Here is an 18,408-nt window from a genome sequence, read left to right as displayed (position 1 = left end):
TAACCTCAAAAGGAGGAACACACCATCGGGCTAAATCATCGACACCGGATGACGGATGGTAAATGGGATTTGCAGGGTGAAATACCTTCACGCTAATCTTCTCTCTTTACCATAATGCGTAACTGGTGGTGGATACCGCAGAGATAGCACGTTCTTTAGGGTCTTTCCACTGCTCCTAATATGTGTTAGGTTAGGTCCAACGCGCGAAACGTGAGATTAGCTTAGCTGCTCGCTTTTTAATGGTCACGTTTTATGACGTATTTCATTAGCATCTAAGGACCATCCGTAGGTTCCTTGGGAAGTAAGCAACGATTTGACCGTGTTCAGTTCCAATGACTTTTAAAATCTCTACAAAGTCCACCAACTAGGTGTGCATAATGCGATGCTGCTTCTTGCGATCTAGGCACGTAGTAATTGAATCCACCGTGATCCTTCATTTCCTTCGCATGGGCAAAGGCTTGTGTGTGTGTATGTCCATATATCTCTATCCCCAATCCCAATCTTTTCCCATGGTGCCCAGAGAACGCAGTCTGATGCTTGTAGTCATCCACATACCTTAAAAAGTAAGGGGTTTTGTGTGTTATAGCGTGGGAGCCGAAAAAGTATTGACGATGGTACCTTTTCGGAAGCGAATGTGTCAGCGGTCGCGTGATGAAGATTCGACACAATCATGCGTGAATGTGTGGGCAAATGTGTTCGATGCTGCTGGAGATGGCGATGGTTGGAAAGGATTCTTTTTTTCAATTTTCCAACTCATTGAACCATTTCGTGAACCAGAGTAGCCCGGTGTGAATGTTGTGTACGGCCTCGGGTTATTCAATCCTACCAAGCGTGTCCGAATTCCGTGTGCGTGAGATGAAACATAGCAAAAAAAATAAGACACGGTTACATTTTCCCAAAGCTACAGATTCCCTTTACGCGACCCACTGTCCACATGCCGTGGGGCACGTGCGTGTATGGGTATGTGCAGATCCTGGAAGATGTACGAGCTGTGTGCTTATGGGAACTGAAACTGGTTGGATGATGTGATAAATTTTCACTCCTTGCTACACGCATGCCTCGATGTTGTTTTTCGATATTCGGGGTCAAAGCATGACAATGGGTGGCTTGGCACGGTGGATTCTCATCGGGGAGTTACTCAGCGAACCGCGTACATAAGAGCCTGTGTCACACCTTTCCGGTACGGTTGATTGGATTTTCCACAGTTGGTACTGTTCCCGGTGGGTCTTCCACCTTTACCAATTCCAAGTTTCGATTGTACTGCGCTTTTGCTTGTCTCGATGGATGCTGCGTTCTTGGGATGGTCGTGTAGCGTGTTTTTGTCCTCTGTAATGAGATTCCACGGTAATTGTCCTTCTGCGAGTAGTGCAAACAGGAATGGTTGTGGTTAATATTCGGCATGGAAGCACTTGGAAGCGTTTTAGAGCAGCTGTCCTGGTATGGGTGTATAACACGATGCAATCAATTGCGTTTTCGTGTAGTTGAATTTCATAATGGTACGCTGTCCTTAATAAGAATGTACAATATATTCTCAATAATTAAAAATCCAATGTGCACTTAATTTCACCCAAACGGAATTTAGTATCTGGGTTAAGACGTTCAAAGAATTATAATCAATCTTCTATACGAATACGAATACGAAGAATTTGAAGCTGAATTAGTTTATACAATTGAGCGGTCGTAAATTCAAGTTTTAGTTTAAATCGTCAAGCCAAAAATGGTAAATCATGCCGTCATGCAGTCGTAATACTCCCAAAGACAGCAAAGTAATGTACTTTCATGTACGAATTTTACTTTGGGTTTTAAACATTTCTAAAAGGAAATTGATTAGTCTTTCGTTATGTACCATCTTGCTCAAAGGTTGGTTGAGAATAAAATCAAGTCTTACCAAATAACTTTAAAATCAACCCAACAAATTATGTTTGCTGGTTTGCTAGGCAATATTTTTTTTTTTTTTTTGCTTTCTGCACTCATTTAATTATAAAATGCTCTAGATTTTATCTTTATTTGCTATTACCATAGTGGGGAAGAATAGAACGGAAAAAAATTACCTCAATAGAGCAACTTATTGAGATCATCGTATGTCCTAGCTATGGTTGCGTTGTTTTCATAACGCATCTAGGCGATCGCCACACAGCCCTAACGAATTGTGATTCTTTGCATAAGAAACTTCAAACTTCCGGATAAAGTTGCTCGTTTAAGGTGCACGCACACCAAAGTACCACGGCAAAGTTCTCCATGACACACGTTGTGGTGCTTGGGATAAAGGAAAATGCAAGGCATGCAAGGCTTAAAAAGTTCTTCACGTTCGCCAGCGTACGGCTCAAGATAGTTGATCCTGATGAAAGGTATATTGCGCACGGAGCCGAGGCACGGAAGCCAAAGATTGCAGGCCTGGTGTACATTGCTGCAAGTAGTGATAAACCCACTGATCACACGATTTGCATGTCTCGGTATTCGTCGGTGGACGGTTTTGTGTGAAACTTTCGGTCCAGCAAGGTTTCACTAATTCTTGTTTTGGGCTGTTGCATGCGAAGATAATATTTTGCTTCACGAAAGTGCGGATAAACATATTCATCCAAACCGATGAACTTCGTTGGCTTTGCGTTTGCGGAAGCAAACTTATTCCATCTCATGAAAATTAATTTGCAAATTAACACCTTCATTAAAGGAAACAACGATACGGAAGGTTGGCCAACCAGCTGCGCACTGCTGATGTTACCCAAGTACAGGAGTTTCGTGTTTTTCTTTGGAGGGTGTTCAAATAGCCCGGCAGTTTCAAAACATTGTAAATAGGATAGGAATTTTGTGCTGAAAGTAGCAAAGGAAAGTAAAGAAACGCGTACTTCAAGTAGACCTGGAAATAGGGAAAAATATTCCATCCAATAAAGTTGGACACTTCCATGTTTCATGTTGGCCAGCCGGTGCTATGTTTGTGATGATAGGTGAAGGTTTTTTTGCTAAGGGTGTTGTTTTGTTACACATTTTTACGTTAATTCAGGAGCCTCCAAACACAAGGTGTGAATTTTATCGATCTTTATACTTGAAACATTCGCCTGGGTATAGCACACCGCCAGCTGTGACAGGGTTTGCGCGATGAATTTAGGCCTCCTAGGGTTATCGATCGTTTATTAAAATAGAGGAAATTGTTTGGCTAACAGTTTTTAAGACACACCGCGACCAACCAGTATTAGATCGATTTAACTACTCGGTGAACAAAACCCAAATTGGGGCTGGTGGTCTGCGTGCCTGCGCCCATAAAGTAGAACGTTGTTTATGGCGGTTAGTAAAACATTCCTAATTGATTCTGATGGCGATGATGACGATGTGAGTGGTAGTTGTGTCGCTTTTTGTACGAATTATTGCATGCTCGAACCGTTGCTGACGTGTCGGATGTTCTGCTCTTCATACTACTGGCACTAAAACTGTTATCAAATATCTTAATTTATAGGTGAATGTTTTACAGTTGCCGTAGGTTGAGAAATCAGATCAGGTAGGATTGCAACATGGTCGAATTCAATCTAAAAGCAATGATATACAGTGGTTTATAAGTTTTTTTCTTATTTGAATTGTTAAGTTTAAATTATTGAAATACTATTCCAACTGTTAGGTTTAGTTTCAACTTTTTTGCAAAAGCGGTTCAATATTTATGAGCAATACATAAACTTTCAGGTAACCATAAAAGCAAAAAACGAAACAAAACAGAATAATACAATAATTATATACAAAATACATTATCAATTCGAAATTAACAATAATTCAAAACTCCAATAATATGAATACTATATTATATTATTATTTAGCGCATGCGAAGCTACAACAAAACGAGGCCTAGAATAATAAGCAATTGAAAATTTCAGATAAATCTGACGAGTGTAAAGACATTGAAAATTTTAAACACAAATGTTTTATGTACCGAAGTATAATTAGAAAATGAAATAGCTTACGAAAAATATAGAACAATTGGCAGGAGTTGAAAAATAGATTTTGAGGATTTTGTATTCCCTCAAACAAGTCAACATAAAACCCATATTTGGAACGTATTGTGAATTATGTATTTGAAATTTCCTCTAACACTAACAACATTATAAGTAAAGAGTTACTACCATAACAACTTTAAATTCAGTATAGAAATAAAGGTACAAATAAGTCAAAGAAATGGAAATAAATTATTTGCTTACCATTTAAAAAATTGTTTATTCTTGAATCTAAGAAACGGTGAAATTTCATTTAGTTTTCTCATAAATACAAACCGAAGGAACTGTTATCTTGGGAAACATTTCAACATTTAGAAATTGATACACTTTTAAGGATTCCCATGTCCAAGCAACATTTGTTGTTTCATGTTCTATAATCGAAGACGAGCTGTCAATGAAGAATATCAAAGCAATTCCGTTTTAGGGAATATTGGTATATACATATTACATCACTCAGCTTAGATAATTCAGATCCCAAGTGTTGCGACAGAATTGTCGCCTGGGTGCGTAGCCCAGTCATGTAACGCCTGCGTTAATGTAAACGCATGGGCAATAAACGCATTGTTAGGATCCGGTAAAGACCGCGTGTAGATAGGGAAGTGATGAGGACCTCGCGTGAGGACGAAGTGATCAGTAGACTGACAACGAGCACACTAGGTCGATCACAATTTTGTTAGCTCAGCCTACTGTGCTAAATATAAAGTGAAAAAACCAACCAAAACGTGTGCTTTTAGTGTTGCCCTCTTCCGAAAGTTACACCAAGACTTTTCATCTTAAAGAAACGTGAAATAATAAATATATAAATAATTAAGGGACTGTGAAAAATGTTCGTCTCAGAGAAGCTTTTACAAGTTTAAGGAGCGTTTACTGTACGTGGATGTGGTCTATTAGCATTAGGAATATTAACATAGTGAGGATACAATTAAAATCAATATTAAAATATTTTTCAGTTATTTATTGCAAGAAAATGGCATAAATTTTCAACGGAATATTCTGCCATCTATTGGTCGGTTAATCCATCCATAATATACACTGGTTACCTTTATACTGTGAAAATGTGACAGTTCCATCAGTTCGTTTACTGCTGTTATGGCCAAAACAGTGAAATAACTTTGATTTAAAAATTGTTCAAATCGCCTGCTCCATCTAGGCTAAAAACATCGGCTTAGTAGTTTTGAAGAAGTGAAATTTTGTGGTAGCCTTGTTCCGGCCATCGGATCGTTTTAAGTGACTATGGGAATCGAAAGAAGTACACATGAAAGAGGCAAGGCAAAGTGGTCAATACTTTTACATGTTCGTTTGAATATCTTTTTCCGTTCCCAATTTATCTTTAAAAAGATACTTCTTTCATGCATTCGTCGTCATATTGGTAGTTTTGATTTTAAGTTTTTTTTATATAATCCTTTAGCTAAAGTAAGAAATGTCAGATAACGGTTCACTATATTTAAGTTACATACGTCGCAAAACATGCATTTATTTGTTCCTCAAATGTTACGTTAAGTGTTAAGGAACGTTAAGTGTTTGATTTTTCAATTTTTAAATTAATTAATTTATTTTTTCGGAATCAACAAGGTTGTTGGTTTTAGTGTGCTATATTTTGCACAAAAAAGAACTTTCTAAACAAAAACTATACATGTGTCGGCAAATGTTTCCCTACCATCATGCTACTGCTGTATCTGCTAAATCGTTGTGCGATGCATGCAAATGTTCATAGAAATGTGCTACAATAACCAACACGACTAACCGTTCTTTGCATTGTGTGGTATTTATAACAGGAATAAAATCTTCTTGCTGAGTAAAATGATGCCGGTACCAGACGCCATCGGAATCAGCAGGCACATCATCACGCAAAGGAAAACCTCCTGCCGACAATGTGCGTTTATGGTTTCCGTTATGGTACTAATGCATTTTCTGATGCAGGATCTGTACATTCTCTCCCATGTTCAAGTGAAAAACTTATTAAAATGTAGAAAATGCTGGGGTGATGAAATTTGCATTTTTAATTCCTTCCTTTTTATGGCCTGATGAATGGAATCGTTTTTTTGTGCCGGGTCGAGAGATCGTATGGGAAGAGCAAAACATAAAACGGAAAGAGAGTGGTAAAATGTATAAAAAAAATATTCAAATGTACAGTTTGTTGTCGATTCTAGCTAGGGACAAAGTTTTCTGCAACTGTGTCCGTTTTTTCTGAAACCCCTGTTCTGTTTTTCCTAGTGGATAAAGTGCGACGAAACGTACGCAGTTTAGATTCAGCTGGAACTTTTTTTCAAAGCCTTTTTCCTGATGGAATAAAGGAAATGGTGAGACTAATGGAACGGTTGGGAAAACTCAAACATCATTTGGGGCGTCTTATTACGGTATCGTTAGATCACTTATAAAATGAGGGTCTTTACGATTTCGTGTGACGATCACTTTAAGTGCATTTGAATCAGAAATATTATATGTTCTTTAAATTAGCATTTTCACCGTTCACCGATCTCAGCGGTTCGCAGAAGGGAATTTTCACAGAGCATAACTAAAGAGGCTTAAGTCATGAAATATAATATTGATAGTATTGGGAAATAAACATTACGAGAAAGATCAAAAGACCATGTTCCTTCAGCAAATCATTGCGTATTGCAAAAAAAACCATAACTCAAAAATTAGTCTTAATGAACGCATATAGTTATATTTTCTTGTTAAGACATTGTTGAAGCTTTTTTTCATGTCGACGAACGTGTGTACCTGGGTAAAAGATCAGAGGAACTTTTCGAGTCAGATACTCCATTTCCGGATATACGTCCATGTCACTGTACGAGACTGCAAGACCCGCATTTTGCGCTCGTTGCATCCAATAGCAACCAGTATGTTTTAACGTTTTTTTTTCGTTTTTAAAGTTTCTGTTCTTCATCACAGAGCGTCTGTATTTGCACCGTTCTTTGTAAACGTTCATTCAGAGAGATTTTTTAGAGTGTTTTTTTTATTTTATTTTGGTGAATGTGTACAGAATCGCTGATGCATTTCTTTGCTGCGTTTATTTGCGGCACAAACGATAATGGTGCACAAGCGGCAGTGACATGCAAACACAAACGCACACCAACAAGGGCAGTGACACTAGTCGGTGCCGGACGCGCAATGGCAAAACATCAGACGAGATGTGAATTTTGCTCCATTTTCCGGCCGCTGGTCAGAGGCCTGCTCGAGTGCAATAAACGGACATCGTGCAAGGACCAAGCGCCAAGGTTTTTGGACGCTGTACCTAGTAGAGTTTGCATTTCGTATTTATTCAACGAACGGTCTGAACTTGCTGGAGATACTTTTTTCTCTTTCGTTCTTCATCCTGCACGAACGATTCGACTTTACTTTGCTGCGAGTGCAAAGTACGCGCTTCGGCTATGGTCAGGATTTTATTATCAAACTTTTTCCCGTTCGCTTCACATTCCACTTTTGCACGTGGGAAATTTTTGGAAAAGTTATTTGTTTTGGTTACGTTTTAACATGCTGGTGAAGTGAAGTGAATATTGCTGCATGATGATTTTGTAAGCAGCAGCACCAAAAGTTTATCCCACAATTCTGGCCAATATATTTTTTTCTTCTCTCGGTTTAACAGTCCTTTAACGCATTTGAAAAGGGTTCCGCGAGTGTTCTTTGTCATTGGTCCGAAAATGTTCTTTAGTATGCGTTCGCAACATGGGGCTTTTTTCGTCCACTTTGGACTAGACGATTGACAACCCTTGTAAAGGTCGTGCAGGCATTTGCTCTGTCGGTTTTTTTCATTACTGTCTACTGCTGGACGATTGCGATAGTAAGCCAAACCAGAACGGGTTTTCTTTCTGCACGAACGATTGCTAATTAGGTGTCAAATGGATTCGTTTGTGGATCACTTAACTTGAGATTCGTCTAAGTGTGATTTTGCTACGGTTTGAGGTGAAGTAACATCGTCACCAAACGCTTACTACTGCAATCAGTTATGATAAACTAAGACCTTTAATTCTTCAGGCGTTCAAAATAAAATTCCAGTTGAATGCTTCAATTATAAAAAAGTAATGTTGGGTTTTTAGATCCACAATGTTTTTCATTCAGAACGAAAGCAATTATTGGTAAACAAGAAAACGATCTAAGAAAGGGTTAATTTTTTCAAAAGGAAATTACAAAACAAATGCAACAAAAGTTATTCTGAATACCTGTACTATAATTATAGCCATAATTTAAAATCCACATTTAAACAAGCATAAATGAATTTATTTGCATACTTTTAGGCGTATTTGTTATTTTCAAATTCTCAAATTTCTATTTATCACTAAATCTGCTACGTAAGGTTATTTATTTCGCTTTACGTACTAAATTATGTGTTTGAGGTGCTTTAGGCAGTGTAGGTACTTATACAGGAAGTTTAGGTACTTATGATCTATTTCATAATAAGTTATAAATGTGTAAAAAATTGTTGATAAAATATTTTTTAGTGTTTAATTATATTGAAGTTTTCCCTAAACAATGAAATAAAATAATTGTTTACCACCTATTTAAATTGTATACATTTTAAATGGGGGCGGCCCAATGGTGCATGTGATAAACGGCGCCAGTCCACACGGCCGGACCGGGTTCAAATCCCATCCGGACCGTCCCCCCGTAGCAAGGACTGACTATCCGGCTACGTGGTAAAAATAAGTCTAGTAAGCCAGAAATGGCCGGCGTGACCTGTAAGGTCGTTAAAAGCCAAGAAGAGAGACATTTTAAATGACGAAATTAAAAAAAAATAATACATGCACATTTAATTTGTTGCATATTTCTCCAAAATTTAAAATTTGACTTATGTTTTTCGTTTCCTATTTCGTAACAGTGAACAAACCCATTTTATTTTGAAATTGATGGAAACAAAACAAATCGTATCACACTTTAATTTCACGCTAACGGCTTTATTACGTTCTTCGTACACCAATCCCCGTCGGAATGTTGTTAATTTTATTAAACGTTCGTACCATTTGATTGGGAATTAATAAATAAACAGTGGTGTGGAAATACGAAATTCATCAATCGTCATCCTGGCGTTGGAATGTTCCCGCGTTTCGAATGCGATTGATATTGCCGATTGGTTTGCAAAAATATTTATCAGAGCGGGGAACCAAAATCCCACAAATTTCCAATCCTACCAGCCAAACAGTACACTCAAGAGAAAAAAATGTCACTGGTGAGCCTAGACAGGCGAGAAATATTTAATAAATATTTGCACGATTTGCTCGGTATATCGCTGAAAATTTTTCATGCAACTAACAAAAAGTAGGAAATAAAGTTGGTATTTGTTAAAAGTATTTTATTATACGGAAAATTTCAGGAACCAAAATCATTTTCACCATTTTTTTATGTTTTATTAGTTATGTGGAATTTAAAAAAAGGCACATTTTTTATAATGCGAATTACATACAAATGATCAAACCTGTATGTGTTTCACAAAACATTTTTAACAAACAAATGCTTCAGAATGTTCGTTCTGGTAAAGGGAAACTAATTAAATGTTCTACTTTTGTTAATCATCTTTTCCATCAAAGTTTGTTGCATCATATTGCAAACTCTCATTTCCGATCACATCGTTGCACGTAGGCTAATACCTTTTTTTGTCTTGCCTTCCCTCAGGGCAGATACATTTCCATTGGAAAAACAGCGAAATGAGCAGCCGGGCATGAATCCGGAAAAGAGAGTGAACTGAACTCATCGTTCCGAAATGGTTCGTTGGTGCAAAACGCTAATGGGCACGCCGGTGTAAAACGAAGGAACATTTTCATCAAATTGAATTTTTCCATCCTTTCTGCCCTCTCGTGCATAAACCGTAACGAAAAAGGCTTTCGCGCGGAATGGCTCGCTTTTTGTGCATGTCATTGATCGTGGATGTTTTCTTTTAAACTTTATTTTGGACATCATCCTGTTTCGCATCATCATCATCATCATGGTTCACAGTAACAGTTGCCCAACAGTGGGCCTTTTACCATTTTCGATCCGTTTATTTATGCATTCACAAATGATCGAAAATTATTATGTTTACCAGTTGATTGGTCTCTCCGTAGGTACGTACAGAGTCGCCTGTCTGGCACCGTAACAGACGCAGCAAGACTATCCAATTTCGTTGAGAAGCGATCATCTCGTTTGGTCGTCGTTTTGTCTCAATGTTAATAATTTTTAACCAATTTTTCAGTTACCTTCTACATCACCATCATTGTATCGTAGAAAGGAGGCGTCACAAAACGGAAAAAGGTTGGAAAAGCAAGGAGTTGAAAAAAGTTGACGCCAACCTATTTGACAAAGACCGTGTGGAAGATAAAAATTGATTTCCGCAGCCCTGTCACTGTGTCCTTCATGTTTTGTATTTCTATTTAGGGTCTGGAATAGTGATGGGTAAATCCGACAAAAAAACGGAATCGCTTCCGAATGACTCCATAAATTTTGGAAGCGGCTCCGGAAGGTAGGTGCAGTACTCCAAATTCGGAACCGTCCGGAACCGCCCGGAGCCGTCCGGAGCCGTCCGGAGACGCCTAGTCGGCAGCCGGAGCCGTCGGAATCGTCGAAGCCGTCCGGAATCGTCGGAATCGTCGGAATCGTCCGGAATCGTCCGGAACCGTCCGGAACCGCCTAGTCGGCAGCCGGAGCCGTCGGAATCGTCGGAGCCGTCCGGAATCGTCGGAATCGTCCGGAACCGTCCGGAGCCGTCCGGAGCCGCCTAGTCGGCAGCCGGAGCCGTCGGAATCGTCGGAATCGTCGGAGCCGTCCGGAGCCGTCCGGAGCCGTCGGAGCCGTCCGGAGCCGTCGGAGCCGCTAGTTGGCTATGATATAACCTAGATTATTGCACTATCAGCAAATTTTATATAATCTGATAAAAATAAAAAAAATAAAGCAATCTTTATTTAAAAAAATAAAAAAAAAGCGCTAGCAATAACTAGCGGCTCCGGACGGCTCCGGACGGCTCCGGACGATTCCGGACGGCTCCGACGATTCCGACGATTCCGACGGCTCCGGCTGCCGACTAGGCGGCTCCGGACGGTTCCGGACGGCTCCGGACGATTCCGACGATTCCGACGGCTCCGGACGGCTCCGGACGGCTCCGGACGGTTCCGGACGGCTCCGGACGATTCCGACGATTCCGGACGGCTCCGGACGGCTCCGGGCGGCTCCGGGCGGAATCGTGGTTTTAACCTAGCCGGAATCGGAGCCGGAGTTGCTATGCTCGGAAGCGGTTCGGAGCCGTGGGTGCGATTCCGAGAACCCATCACTAGTCTGGAACTTTTGCAGTCACCCAAACTAATGCTAAGAAAATAGAAAATCGATTTTCAAATACTTTTCCCACGAAGCATGAAGCATACCCAACCATGAAAGCAACGAGCGCAACAAACATAAAACAAGGTGAAAGAAAGTCGAGCCAGATCCCCATAAACTACACCCCAAAAAAGCTTTCAATGAGTTTTCCCGTTTTACAAAGTGACAAAGTTTCGTGTTCGGTGCTTCATTCGTTGTTTCGTTGATTATTCCACCCCGGGGGGGGTTTTGCTCCTTTATTTTATTTCACGACGATTTGGACAAGAATTCTGCACCGAAAATGAGGGGTTACACTGTTCCAGCCGTGGAGCCGTCACGTGAACTACTTTTGGGTTCTGCGTTGCGTTAAATTAGGACATTATTTTACACAAGATCCATCGTTGGGGAATTTGTTTTTGCTTCGTGCTTTGCCTGTAATATATTGCTGGTCGAATTAACCAGCGCAATACTTGTAAGTCTCCCTTCGGTCTGCTCGAAGTAGTTTCGGGTATTTAAATTTCAAATGAAGCAACCTTCGATCAGCCTGTTCTTTCTGTCTGGTGCTAATTTTTGACTTTTTATTCATGTTTTTATTACAGGTGAGCGTCCCCACAACCACCAAACGGCGGAGCTATTCGGTCCTTAGTGTAAGCGTTTTGGGATGAGGATGGCTTTCGTGTGGAATGTATGTTTATTGTTAACTTCTGTGTTTTTCGATTGTTGATTTTGTGGTACAATATTATTCAACCTAGACATTTTATTGCTTTCCGGTGTAAGGTTGAAAATTACCACTTGGTTGGAAAATTTATTGTTTTATTTCCTGAATGTATCCTGATATAATTAAATGTTTCCATGTATTTTCGCCTTGCTTTTTAATTATCTTTAATTTAAAATGAAAAAAACAAGAGTAAGTGAATTTGATTTTTTGTTGCTTGTTTGTTGTTTGTTTAAAACAATTAAATTATTTATTTTAAATAAATTACAATAATCTTATTTGCATGAACATTAGGTTTTTTTATAAAAAATGTTATTTTTTCTTCTTCTTAACAGAAGTTTACTTGCTTAAAGTGTTGCAGTAAAATCCCAATCAAGACCCAAAACGTCGTGCTTTGACATTGAAATTATGCCATTTTGTCTTTATTTCACTCAGTACATGCTTTGTTAGGATGGGTTTTCCACGTCGCGTACGAAGCCAACCGAAGCAAATCCGCTTATTTGCATCAATCAAATCGACTAACGAGAAATTGGCTACACGGAAAGCCTACCCAGCAAAACGAGGACGATGGGTTTCACCACTAGCAATAGAATTGGCGAACAGGCAATGCGCCACGATGACGCCAGTGCTTGTCATTCCGCTCTAACCGAAAGCCCATCACAGCGAATGCATTTGGCTTGCAGCGCTTTCGGGCGCTGGCAAGCTGTCAAAAAGTTACATCACTTCCAAATCCGCTTACGAATGATGTTTTTACGATAAAGAAAGGGGAAAGCAACGATAAGATTAGTGAATTTGGTAGTGAAATGGGGAAAGAAATGAATCCATTTTTTACGAATCGAATTGTATGTTAAAGAGTTCAAAATGTGTGAAGGTAGGTAGAAATGTAGTTTAAATAGTATATCAAACATTTTTTGTACAGATTTTTGTTTCCAAATACAATTGATTTGCACTAAAACGAAAAAAATGAGGGGATACAAGAATCACGACCAGATTTCTGGTGGAAAAATTTTGCGGCACATATTCAGATGATACGTAAAGGTGGTACATATATCAGCTGCGCATTGAAGTCCACCTAACTGAAGCGTGTATATTACGGGGATGGTGCGAACTGTCTGATGAACGAAATTCAATTTAAACTCAAAACAATGGACTGGCTGTTCTTGAAGGTGGTTGATCCAAATTCTATCCGGTATCGAGCCTTATGCGAAAAGCTTGTGACGATGAAAAGCAAAACGTGTATTCTGTAAAGATCATCGATTGTGGTGTGCACGTGCCTATCAGGCTATAGAGATTTACCAGTGTACCAGGGGCAAAGAAGCACCGGACGACAAGTTGAGGCAGAAATAACGTGTTCTTAGTTGTTTTTTTTTCGTTGTTGTTTTGCTTCACTTGTTTGAGTTTGAGCTGTCGCTTCGCTCTTTCGATTATACGTTTCCGCTTTTGATGTGCTGGATGCTTTGAATAACTCCCGGGCAAAGTAGGTCATCTCCTTCTTTTCAAATCATGTTCCGGTGGTTGATATTGCTTTGATCAATTTTCGTTTAAAGATTAGTCGCTTTATTGTCGCTAGTAAGGACAGCTTTAGAAATGGCCTATTGTTGAGGGAGTTTGTTTTGCCGGTTTTCCGATCGATAAACTGATGCATTTTTGTACATCTTAATTGCTTCTTGGAAATAATGTAACAGAGTGTACAAATTTCATTCAAACGATAAAAAGAAGGAGTTACGGAGAACAGAAGCTTCCTTAAAGTTTCAACGCATACAACAAATTACATGTCTACCTTGATTTTTATACAATCCATCGCGTCAGTAGGGAAATTAAGGATCAAAATTTGTGTGAGTTATGGCTGGAGGCTTTCCATTCCTGTCAAGATCCCAGCAAATATGCGTGTTAATTAGGTGTGAGCAAAGGTACACACCTTGAGGGAACAGTAGACCCAGGACGCAAATTGCTACCTCTGCTGGTTTCGCACTAGATCTATCCCTTTTCCCTTTTTCGATCTGAAAAACGGCATTCGCTCCGATTATCTGCTAATGAATCTCTTTCACCGTGTACACCCTCGGGACGCTAAGAATAAGGTTGCGATTGCCATTTTCAGTTATATAGGCCCCTTTTCTCTTTTGTTACCTCTGTGTTGCTCTAGCCAAACAACATCAGACCTGTTACCTGTCTTATGTAAAAATCCATACCAATGTTGATTTTGTTCTCATACCCAGGTACATGTCCGCTGGCTTTTTCTTTGTGCCCCTTGCCCATTTTGCTTGGATGCTTGAACCTTCCATCAGAGATTGGACCATGTTATGAAAAAGATATGGTGTAGGCGTTTGGATTAATGTTTCACCCCTTTTTGTGCATGTTCCATAACGATTGCGACCATGGCTCTCAGCTGAAGGTCATAAGGGAAGACATAAGATCCTTTTTGGGAATTATTCGGTATATTAGCTCATTGCTTTATTGACGTATCGGAGTGATTAGAGTTTGCATCATGGGTTCTCCCATGAGAAAACCTTTATTAGCACTCTAAGCAAATAAAGTAACCTCAATTTTTCGTTCGCTTATTTTAGTAAAACTATTATATTATATTGTTTATCTATTACAATGTTTAACTACACAGATCTTAAACAAAATTCTAACATTATAAATCGTTTGTTTTATGTTATTTAAACAAACTTTGAAGCTACTCGAGCTTCTGCAGGTATGTTGATATTTGCCATCGTACCTGTTATATTTTTATTCTCTCCAAAAACATTGAATAAACATAACTCTGCAACTTGTTAGGAAAACCCTTACAATGACCGAATTGTTCTGTTTCTGTTTTCGCTTTATTATTTTCTTTTTTGTCCCTCATAAAAGAACGGAAAAGGTTGAATACTTCATCTCGTAGGTGGAAAAATATTTATCACATCTTGCGACTGCCACAAATAAGTTCTGCTTCACTGCTGTCAGTATGTGGTTGTCGTTCGGGGAAGAACAAGCTCCTGCTTAAGGGTAACAGAATGAAAGGTTTTGAAAGTAACACATCACCGAACGATGCAAGAGTAACGTGTGTGTATAGTGTTTGAAAAAATAAGAGATTTTTTTTGCCTGGTAACATCTATTTTGTGGAAGATAAAAGCGAAAATAGTGATAACTGTGTTATAATAATTCGACACTACCTGCCATGTATCATATGGCTAAGTACTGGCCACTTAATGATATTCATATGGGAGCAAACAGTACTTGCTTGCTGCAAAACAGTAAGCCACTGTACCGGCTAGCAATAGAAGCTATCACAAGGAACTTTTCCAATAACCCGCGATGCCCGAATTACAGAGCTGCAGTAGACGAGTTACCTTTAGGCACACGGCTAGACTTGTTAGCCGAAATGTGTGACTACCCTAGCCTGGTGGATGTTCAGCTGCAGATTCTTTCCGATCCACTACTAGTCAGTGACTTTATCAGATGTCTGTCCGGTGATCTAACCCCGCTGGTACAATGTTTGCAATGGTTGCATAGTGTCAAAAAATCTGTACCGATCCAACTGTTCCGTCAGTACAAGAAGCTAGCAGAGGAAAAGATTCGTCCCGGTGGTTATTCCCGGCTGGATTACAGATGTGGGCTACGAATAGGAACCTTCCTGATCGAGACTGGTTGGACCGTGGAAGCAATCGGTATACTTCAACTTGCCCTACAACTTGCCCGTTTTGGTAGGGAGGAAGAACTCCCCGTGCTGCGCCAGCTGATGCGAGCTCAAACACTTGCCGGAAAACTGATCAACGCCAGCAAAACATACGAACTGATACAACAAATGCTGCCTAAAGTAACATGGCTTGCGAATTTTGCCCATGGAATTCCCGGCAAAGAAAACGAACTACAAAGCTTGCACGATCTCCAGATCGCAGTTTTCCATTCGTTTTCGCTATACCACTTTGAGGATTCTTACGTTCAACTCAGTTACCTGTGCGGTATGGAATCGTTGAACAGAATCAGTCAACGATCTCCTAGTCGGCTTGTTATCGATGTTCTTCGGCAGCTTGTTCGCGCTTGTTTAGGCCTTCGAATGTATACAAAAGCCGCATTCATACTGAAACTAGCGATCGGTTTAGTTGTGCAAAATTACGGACGAGTGAGTGCTCTGTACGCTGAAACGTTGGAAGATCTGGCCATTCTTTGGCTTGCGTGCAATAAGGTCGGCGAAAGTGTGATTGTGTACGCGGACGCTCAGCAAATCTTCAAGCAGTTGTATGGTTCAAGGAATTTGTCGATTTCGCTTGCTCAGGGCAATCTGACGTATGGGTTGTGTCTGCAAGCGTACGTTACTGGGCGCCGCGAAAGTGCTCTGCTTCTTATTGCGAAGACTCTCAGAAACTATAAGCGCACCTTGGCGCCGGATCATCGGATGCTGATACAAGTTCTTCGATTACGTGTGACGATGGACCTGTTAACATTCCCAAATAGTGTTAATAGATGTACCGATGTGTTGCAGGTGGAACTATTTGATCATAACAATATTGAGCCATTGTCGGTGAGGGACATCAACGCTCAGATAGAATTAATACAACAATGGGATTACAATGTCAAAAAACAAACAATGCAAACACTTTAAAATAAAATGTGAGTAAGTAAAGGAAGAGGGTTAGAGAACATCGAATAAATTTTATGAAATTTTGTTGTTAAGCTGTTGAGTACTTTGCTTTATGCGCGTTTTTCATGTTTTTAAGGTTAAGTAAATAATTAACAAAAGGAAAATAAGAAAGAATATTGAGTAAATTTTAAAAACACAGTGGAATTTTTCGAATTTTGTGTACTATAGAGTCAACTCCCTTATAACCCTTTTAACGAGTTTTTTTACATTTGGTAGTATAAAATTGTCCGATGGCTAATCCGATAGCGCAAGTAATTGGCTAGAGAGAGATCATCGAGAGTGTGTTTTATTCAAGATCTCTTATCGCTGATGATAAGGATCGAATAAGGATCAATATCACAGTTGGAAAATTATAGAATTTGCGAAAATTCTAAAGATAAGAACGACATTTTCGGTTGACAGTTTATAGCAGGTTTGACTGTATTTGTATTTTAATTTATTTTTCTTCTTTTTTTATTACAAATTTCTAACGGTTTGCTCTATTTATCTCGGAGTATGATTTTAACTGCCTAAATTACTTTATAATAAAGGTTCAAATCAACTTTTAAATACGATGATACTGATATTTCTAGTTTTTTTTTTGCTCGGTTAGAACGGCCTGGCCGTATCAAGACTTATTTTACCACGTAGCAGGGTATTTGAACCCGGTCCTGCCGTGTGGACGGGCGCCGTTTATCACATGCACCACCGGCCCGCCCCATATTTCTAGATTTATTAAACTAAAAAAATCAGTGATTAAATTGAATTCATTTATATACTTTACATTAAAGCTGCAAAGTATGTTTAAAGCCATTTTCTGTTACCGATTTACATAGAAAATGCTAAGCCATTAAAAACTTCCTTGCGCATTCGGATTGTGCTCGTGGATTATAAATCTCACCTTGAAGCCACCCACATCACGGTACTTCATTCAAACAAATACACAAACACACAGGGACATAGAAGCGTACCTTAGAAGCGAGATTTTCCATTTAATTACTTAAACATGCAGGCTTGCGCTAGAGCCACCCGTGCGGTCGACCGCAAACATTTGGAGGCGCTTTTTCGCGTGCTTCACTGCCACTTATTTCGCTTTTCACCGCAACTTATCCGCTTATTTCGTTTCGCTGCATTCCACCCATAGGAGTGCCGGGATTGTGTACCTAAATAAACATACGTTGGCCTAATGCCAGTGTTGCCAGTCACACCCTTGGGAAGGAGAGATGGGAATGCATACCTCGCGATGTGGAGTTTGTTCTGAAATGCATGTTGAGTGTGCTGGTGCTGGAGTGATTTTCCCCGAAACCGTTTGCTTCCAACTGATGCGCAAGAGTACACTTAAAAATTGCACCCAAAAATTGAGATGTTTGTATGAGGAAAAATCTAAAAAGCAAAAAAAGAAAAAACTCGATGATGCAAGTTTCCTGCCACTAGTGAGTCTGTTAATTTGATGAGTTGCGATGGGTTTTGGTGCAGTTTGTGAGGGAAAAACTGGGTGGAAATTATTCTCTTATCACATGGAATTAGTAGCAGAAGTTGCAGCTTTTTCTTTATCTGCTTGTAAAGGTAATGGTCATTACGCTTTATGCTGCGGTGTATGTTATGATGTGAAGTATAGTATGAAGTTCCTGTGGTTTCCCTGTTTGTATTTACATGTGCTTCAACAAGTATCTAGAGTATTCCTGTTTAATGATTATGGCTTTGAGCTGGTGAAGAAACATGAAGTGTTTTCAAACAAAATATTGTATGTTCTTCTTAGAACAAAAACAAAGAATCATTTTCACTTTAGTTACACCACTGGCTGATTAAACTTGTTGAAGCACTCGTTCTTTATTCCTTTTTTGTGCAATGGC

At 39.5% G+C, this 18,408-nt stretch overlaps 2 protein-coding genes across 6 annotated transcripts in view; both read left to right on the top strand.

Annotated features, from left to right (window-relative positions):
* The window catches only part of LOC125769640 (hemicentin-2-like), a 218,616-nt gene that overhangs the window by 32,895 nt on the left and 167,313 nt on the right, over nucleotides 1-18,408 (top strand). Inside the window, exon 3 of one of the 5 annotated variants that reach the window (XM_049438444.1) lies at nucleotides 11,837-11,922. The exons of the other annotated variants lie outside the window; for them this stretch is intronic. The gene's annotated coding sequence lies outside the window, so the exon portion shown is untranslated. The remainder of the gene's footprint in view (nucleotides 1-11,836; nucleotides 11,923-18,408) is intronic. 5 annotated transcript variants of the gene reach the window in all.
* LOC125769632 (uncharacterized) lies at nucleotides 12,205-17,174 on the top strand. Its single transcript, XM_049438433.1, has one exon. The coding sequence runs from the start codon at nucleotides 15,113-15,115 to the stop codon at nucleotides 16,535-16,537; it is 1,425 nt and encodes a 474-aa protein (XP_049294390.1). The 5' UTR covers nucleotides 12,205-15,112; the 3' UTR covers nucleotides 16,538-17,174.

Source organism: Anopheles funestus, chromosome 3RL, assembly GCF_943734845.2.
Source record: "Anopheles funestus chromosome 3RL, idAnoFuneDA-416_04, whole genome shotgun sequence".
Taxonomy (NCBI): Eukaryota; Metazoa; Arthropoda; class Insecta; order Diptera; family Culicidae; genus Anopheles; species Anopheles funestus.
The sequence above is the reverse complement of the archived record's forward strand: the minus strand, read 5'-3'. Positions and strand labels throughout refer to the sequence as shown.

What these genes read in the sequence shown, in the direction of transcription:
- LOC125769632 (XM_049438433.1), top strand. Translation starts at nt 15,113, where the DNA reads ATGTATCATATGGCTAAGTACTGGCCACTTAATGATATTCATATGGGA.